An 8,513-nucleotide genomic window follows, 5' to 3' on the forward strand; every position below is an offset into this window, starting at 1 on the left:
GGCATAATCACCTGTATCACTAAACAATAATTTGCAATTCACAAAGTTACAAAATCACTTATGAAACCACTTAGCACTATTTAAAGAAACGCTTTCTATGTGCAAATCGTGCTTATGTTTGTATGTTTATTACAAAAAATGGCGCAATAATCATCAATTGTCAATTTCGTCATTAAATACAACACCTAATACAAAATAAATAGTACCATTAAATTTCTTGTAAAAAACTGGTTATTATGAAGTTAGTTTAAAATTTGTAAGTTCAACCGTTTGGTTTCCTATAGCGAACATAATAAACAAATAAACAAACTTCGTATTTTATATATATAGATTAATTTATTACAGAAAATTACCATTCTGCAACTGGCTTGCAAGAAACATCTGTGTCTGCTTCCCATCGATGCAGCGCCCTCTACGAGACACGACATTTTACCGAACATCGGAAAACACCATGACAGAGTCGTTAACCAAGTCATCCAGACGATATTCTGCCTCTCAATTTTCACTCAAATGTAACCCATCTAATAACGTTACACTTAAGCGACACATAGTGGACAAGAATGGAACAAGAACTAGCTTCTTAAGAACTAGTCAAAACCAAACTTGTTCAAATGTCTAATATCTTCAACATGTTACTGTATTTATCTTACTGTTAGGCGTCTAGTTCTGTTAATGAAATGTCGAGTGGGCTTTTGTCATAAAGTGGTGGCCTATGTTTTTATGTTGTAGTTTGCACCTTATTCCTAATCAAACATTTAAGTTTTCCATAAAATAGTGTGTTACGCGTTTGCTTAAACTACATTTCAAACTTGATACATAACGCTAAGTAGAATAACAAGAATAAATTGTGAGCTGAAGTAAACAAATACTGCGAGAGTGGTAATTAGTTTTTAATACCATACTGTCAGACTAACAAATGAAAATAAAAACAATTATAAGATTTGCTTGTCGTCTTCACTAAGTTCAGAATGTATTCGTACGCCATGAGACTAGTGCGTTCCTTTTTTTTTTGTTTTTGTGCTTATTGTCTTAGTAATTGAATTGTAAGGTAACACAATATGTACATGTATGAGTATACATTTTTTTCGTGAAATATTTTTCGACCTGCAGTTAGTCCTGTAAATATTTTAATCCATTAGATGCGTGTTAACAATGAACATGATATTACAATGGTATATATACATAACTACTATTATCACGTACTAGAATTTTTAAAGTACTGTTAATACGGTATGTTGTTTAAAACACAGACACAATGTCGGATAGTAAGCAATACAATCACAGACGTAATGAATAACAACATATTTATTGAACGTTTCGCAATATACACATTTTATTTTCAGCAAATTACTGCAACAAAATAGAAAGATATAATTACAAATAATCAGTTGAGTGTTAACCAAAAGCTTATGTATTCCGGTAAACATTTCCAAGGGTAATGTTAAAACTCGAAGTGGAGAGAGGTTATAAAAACCAACGAGTGAACTTGGGTATAATGTAAACCCACACTAAAAGCATTAGTAAAAATATCTATGTAGCTAGCGGGAACTATTAAAACAAGATTAACAAGCAGAAGTTATTATTCAAGCTAAGAAGATTTTGCTTGATAAGTGGACTACCTCTGTGGTTGTATCGTTCATTACTAGACTTCGTTTTCCGCTTCGTGAAGCTGTTACAAACACTATGTGAATTGTTGTGGAGTAATAAATTGGATAACCAAATTGAATTTGTGACATAATCATCATCTCCGCTTTAAATTAAAGTTGTTGTTGTTTTTTAAATCGTTTATTACATTTTTAGTTTCAAAGATAGCAAGTTATAGCGTCTTATCATCTCAAAGATTAGTTCATACTTATGTCCGCCTGGTGACTCCGAAATAAGCTTTATGGGATTATAACTATAAAAATCTGGGTTCGATTCCCCCTCCTCAATGGGAAAAGGCTGAATGCATTGTGTGGATTTACGCTTAAACATAAACAAACAAACATATAAACAAAGCTACGAAAAGGACTAGTTTTCACTAAAATATAATATATATTTTTGATCTGAGTCAATGAGATCAAACAAATAATGAGGAAGTAGAGTTTGTACATGTTCTAATGAAACTCCCTTTTTATTATGGTAGTTATGGAAAGAGAAAGCTCTTATTAACAACAGCCCAAATAATTTGCAATCATTACGTTTAGCCAGTAGACAAAGGCTATGTTATTATTACCTAGCAGTGTTAAGTAAACATGCAACACATTTACTTGGGCTATCGTGCAAAGACTGAAAGACAAATTTCTTATCAAAAGCGATTATCATTCAGTTACAAGATACGGTTAACACGTAAGATATGCAGGAAGATCATACAAAACGAACCAGAATTTAACGAATATTCGTTTTCATAATCGCTATTTTTTACACGAAATGATTCCGAAGACGCAAATAGACATCAGAACCTCTTGATTTTCGAAACATTACAATTCAGTAATGTTACTACAATATCTTTTCTTTCGATTATTTAAAAAGGAGACTTGAATTGTTATCTTTTTGTTCAATAAACTAGGATTTCCTTCTTTTTTTTTGTAAAGTTCGCTTTCTCGATTCGTTAATTTTTTTCTTTAACCATGTTTAGCTCACTCTAAACTGTAGAAATTTTAAGGATTTGTTAGTTTTCTATTTGTACAGTTCTCATATTTTGGGATATGCGAAACTTGCGTAATATCTCTGGTGAAAAATATATATATATTTAACACCTATATACAGAACCGTTGTACGTAGTCTTCTAATGACATCTATTTAGTGTATTCTACAGAAGAAGGCCAAGTGTGGCCTGGTGGTTAGCATGCCGGATTATGAATCCGATAATTTGTTGTTCGCTTTCCGGTGCTGCACTTCGGAGCATTGGGTGTGTTATAAGAGCGACAGTAAATTCCCATTATTCGATTACAGCAGCCCAAGAATTGACGGTGGGTGCTATTGACTAGCTGCCTTCCCTCAAGTCTATTAGTACCAAACTATGGACGGCTAGGACTGTGAGGCTTTGCGCGAATATCCGAAACAACAAACAAAAACTACAGAGGATGTCTTCAATTTCAGATAATGTTTATGTAAGTTATGTACGTAAGACTTTTATGTGAAATGTATTGGAATTATTATTGTTTATTATCGGGTAATTACATAAATATAGTGCTACTGATTGTTTGTTCATGTTTTCAAGATTCGTGATTGTTTGGATTGTATGCAACTGCTACATAAAAAGCTTTTTTTTTGGATATCACACAGAAAAAAACTATTTTTTTGTTGTATTTTATATTACAAAATTATAATATTTAAATTATAGATTGGCTTCTTCTGAGTGTTACTTATATAAAACTAACTTATATTTGACCCTTACATCTGATATTTTACCATCACGGGCTAGTCAGCATGACCTCTTGCACCCCACATCTACATCCATTTGCTTCTCCTTATTAACAGTTGTTAATTTTGGACGTTAAAACATAATCTGGAACAAGCTTAGATTTGTTTATTTTTATTTTACTTAGTTTACTCTGCAATAATTAAAAAAATTACTATACACTCGACAAGTAAACAAATCTGTAAAAGGAGTCGAGCAGGTTTTATAACCTCACTCTTGCTTTATCAAATAAGAGGAATATATTATTTCACTATTAATTACAACTATATTCGTCAAAAGTTATATTTTATTCCTTTTTATTCCCCACCCCTCCCACATCCAAACTCAACTAATGATGCTTATATGTTTATTTCTTCTTCGAAGCTGACTTAAATCATCATATAGATAGCTTTTCAAGACACGCTAGGTCTTTAGCCTAATTATATTGATTTGTTCTTATTGTTTTGGCGAAGATGAAGAACACATATTTCTATATGCTCTTTGTCATATATTGTTATACATATACAGTATATGTTTGTCATTTTTGGATTTTGTCTTATATTGTTGTACATACGTGTTTGTAGTTTTTGGATTTTGTGTTTTAATGTATTTTAGAAATATTCTTAATGGTTCACGTATCTTGTAAATTTCAAACTAAGATAATATTAAACTGTAATGACTTTTAATCCTAATAAATATCAAAAATAAAAACTCTGTTATTAAGTGAAAAAAATCTACCATTTTTAAAGTCTCAGTGTAGGCAAATGGAATTATTGGTTGAATTTCATTAAACAGTATATTCAAAGTAAAGCAGCTGCTTTTAAAAAAGGTTGATCAACTTTCCTTATTTTGCGATACTACAAAAGTTTTCATGTTGGTTTACAATTTTTTTTATGTCTATATAAAACAAAAACGTTATGAAAATAAATCATTTTTCTCGAGAAAGATAAAACGTGAACATTCGAAACTCAAATAATAAAAGATGTTCATTGAAACATAATAAGATACATGATATTTTGTATGTCGTATAAAAATAAACCGTCCCCCGGTGGAACAGCGGTAATTCCACTTACAACGCTAAAATACGGGGTTCGGTTTGCGCTGGACACAGCAGATAGCCCAAAGTGGCATTGCTCGAAGACAAACAAACATATTAAACCACAGTTTCGGAACAAAATATTAGCATAAGGATTAGGAGAACAGATTCGAGATTTTCACGTATTCTCCTCAGTCCTGCATAGTGGTATATTTTTTATTATCTTTATACTTTAATTATTTGGGCTGCAACGTAATGAAGCACTTTTTAAAATTAAATGTGTACTATATTTCTATAAAATATGATATATTTTTGTTGTTTACACCGGTTTGTATATTTTTACATTATCTTATTTCCTAATTATGCAGGCTAATGCACATGCTTATACCGGTTTTTATATTTTATGTATATTTTTGCATTATTTTATTTCCTTGTTACACTGGCTAATTCACATGCTTATAACTTTTTTAACCTCTGTTTTTCCATTATATCTTCATGAATACTTATCATAAAGTTGCTTCAGATATATATATATATATATATATTTGTTTCCAGTAAAAAATTCTAAAATTTTGTCTTAAATGGAACTAAATATTGCAGAAGCAGTTATATATTACTGATGTATTTTATATTGTGAAATAAAACATTAACGTTTACTTATTGTTTGTCACTATTTTTATCTCGTGTAATTTCAACTTTAAGTTTGAGTTTTGAAATGTAAAATTATTCTTTCTCTAGAAAATTTCAGAGTGTAATATAAATATTCTCGAGCCCAAAAAGGTCCAATGGTTAACATGTCTTTGCTCTGAACCCGTATTCTGCACTTTGGGGAACACTTTAGGAATGACGGTCAAATGCTATTATTCGGTCAAATAATAACTGTCCAGTGGGTGCTGTTGACCAGCTTCTTTCGGTCTAGTTTCTCAGTTCAATGTCACAGATGGTTATACGCATATAGCCCTTTGTGTAGCTGTGCACAGAAATTCTAAAACAAACAAACAAGTATTGTGACTCCTATAAAACTATCACAGAAAAGGCTGTCAAACTGACTTTAATTTATATTTTCATTTTTCGAAGTCAAACAATGATATAGATAGATTTCTATAAAATTAACCGAAATAATCTTTAATTTTCATGAAGTTTTTAAATTCAGAACAATAAAGAAAAAACAAAGGTTCTAATTTTGTCAATACCATAGTAAACTTAAACTTTAATCGTATCAAAACGTCTTTATAAGATCACTTCTAACTATCAAAAGCAAAACAAAACATGGCTCTGTCACTATGAAAACAAGAAATTCACTGTACTTACGAGAAGCTGATATCATTTAGTAAGTAGGTCATGGATTGAACTTTTACTTTTTTATTTCGCAAACATAAATTTTCTAAATCAATAAAAACTATTTTTCTCCTAAGTAATCGTCGTTATCAGAATTTTTCATAATTGCAGTTTCTCTGGCCTTAATAGTGATTAACTAGTAAGAAAAGATAATTACCTTTTATTGATTTTATTCAAATTAATCTTTTATAAGTTCTCTCATTCTTACATGAGATGATTTAGAACTTGAAAATGTGAATAATTAATTCAAATGTCAAATACAGTATTAAATTGGGGGTCCTCGAAATCAGTTTTACATTACAGTTCATTGTCGATGTCTTCTGATACAATTTGAATAACGTGTGATGTTTTCTCCTACACTTCTTCCGTGAGATAGGGTTAAAGATTTAAATTATCTAGTTAACACATTAAACCCGACTTTTGCCTAGTTTTTGGTGATCTAGAAACAAAACTAGGAAATGTATGTCGTATCAAAGAGAGAGAAATACTTATTAATGTATGGCTAAAATGAACAGCAATAAAACGTATATTAAAGTATCCTATTAATTTCTTGTTCTGAATACGAATGACAGAGAAGCTTTAAGAAATATTAAAATTTAAAAGCATACAAGTTAACAAGTTTTCTATTCTTACCTTTACTTGTTCATCAGAAACGAATATAAGTCATGCCATTTTACATATAGATTAATATGACATTTCAGTTAGAAGAAAAGCTATGAAATTACGCTTCTTCCGTAATTACTAATGGTATCAGAGCCTATTGTTAAAACCGTAATTAGCTTTAACATGAATATACACCCTAGCTTTGAAATGCAGACTTCGTATTTAAAAGTATAATGATAACAGAAGAAATTTCAATTAACCAATACATAAAACAACTGTATATAAAACGCTGTTTTTGTTTTTACGAACCCAAGACCAGCTTGCGGTAAACAGTGATTATTGGTATGTTTATTACAGACAATATTTGAGTGGTATATTTAAAAGAGTTTTGATGAACAAGACGATGTAGAGACCATGTTTTACGCAGTGTTTGCCTCCCTAAATATATATTAATAGTTTAATCTGCAATATCAGAAACATGCCGTCAGCTGCAAGCAAAACTTGTAAAAACATTAAGACTTATAGGTTCAAACTGTACTCACAGCATCTGTTGATAATATTTTATAGAATGTAATGATATTTGATATCCATTTTTTCTATTTGATGGGTACAATAATATTAAGTATTTAATACGCTGGGTATTAAGTATAGGTATATAACTACTGGCATATCACTAAACTTTAATGGAATTATATCAAGAAATATAGATATGTTGTATTTGAGTAAGATATGTAAAATAATTTATTAAATAAAAAGAATACATATGACTTGCATGTATATATATATATATATATATGATTATTTTATATTCTAGCACCTTAAGTAATTCTCTGACGTAATTGTGAGTTTTTCACATATCTGATCGAATTTATGTAACAATATTTTTAGGTTACCAGGTGTACCTTTGTTAAAACGTTGAAATAAGTTCGAATAATCATAGCAAATAATTGATTTATTTACCTAATTTTAATTTTAATTTACCTAACTTCTATTTTATCAACATGTAATGGGATATTAATAATTTTTTAAATCATATAATGTTTTATCCTTATGAATAAACAAATGTTTAGTCAATTTTTGATATTCCATCCAAGATTTAATCGTGTTATTAACAGAAATGTTTCCAATTCAAGTGAAAAGTCGAGTGGACTATATTTAGATTGTTTTGAATGCAGACTACATCTGATAAGAAGGTATATTGTTTTATTCACTTATAAAACTATTTTGTTTAGATTAGCGAAGTATAATAAAACGTAACTATTTTTGATATCATAAAGGGAATGTTATACTCAAATATATTTTAGTTTGTTTTTTCAATGTTTTTAGGTGATTAGTTGTGACATTGTATAAGGGAACAACGTTGACAAAATCACTTTCTGCATACTGACAAATTACAGTTTTTCTTCTGAAAAATAAAACACTAATACTTGACAAAGATATAGTGTACAAAATCAACTAAAACAAAACACAGAGTAGATTTTACCCACATTTTACAATAACTTTAACTTTCATAATGAAGCACTTAATGGAATAGCCTTCTATTATAGTCGGTGTATTTTTATACGTAGTTCTAGGAGGAACTTAAGTAAGGACAAGTGAACTTCATGAAAAGTTAACATAGCTTTAACATTTTGTAACTTGATGAGAAGATATCATAATTTTAAGATGTCATAATTGATGAGAATTAATATATTTCTAAAATCTTATAACTTGATGAAAAATAAATATATTTTTAAAATGCTATAATTTGATGAGAAGTAGCATAATTTTAAAATGTTATAACTTGGTGAAAATTAATATATTTTTAAAATGCTATAATTTGATGAGAAATTAATGTATTCTTAAAATGTTATAACTTGATGAGAAATTAGTATATTTTTAAAATGTTATAACTTGGTGAAAAGTTAGCATAATTTTAAAATGTTATAACTTAATGAGATATTAATATATTTTTAAAATGTTATAACTTCTATTCATAAGTATACTAAAAATCCAATCCAAAAGCTGTTTCAGTTACAGACTGTGAAAAAGGTCATGTTGTAAAAAGCTATTTCTGTTACACATTGTAAAAAAGGTCGTAGTAACAAGCTGTTTCAGTTACAGATTGTAAAAAAGGCCGTAGTAAAAAGCTGTTTCAGTTACAGATTTGAAAAA

At 29.4% G+C, this 8,513-nt stretch overlaps 1 protein-coding gene across 1 annotated transcript in view; it reads left to right on the plus strand.

Annotated features, from left to right (window-relative positions):
• The window catches only part of LOC106458727 (cardioacceleratory peptide receptor-like), a 31,191-nt gene extending 26,335 nt beyond the window's left edge, over positions 1–4,856 (plus strand). The window contains exon 8 of the mRNA XM_022385304.1: positions 346–4,856. Coding sequence (XP_022241012.1) covers positions 346–619 — 274 coding nt within the window. The 3' untranslated portion in view covers positions 620–4,856. The remainder of the gene's footprint in view (positions 1–345) is intronic.
• Positions 4,857–8,513: the final 3,657 nt, after the last annotated feature.

This window comes from Limulus polyphemus, unplaced genomic scaffold (genome assembly GCF_000517525.1).
Source record: "Limulus polyphemus unplaced genomic scaffold, Limulus_polyphemus-2.1.2 Scaffold24, whole genome shotgun sequence".
NCBI lineage: Eukaryota > Metazoa > Arthropoda > Merostomata > Xiphosura > Limulidae > Limulus > Limulus polyphemus.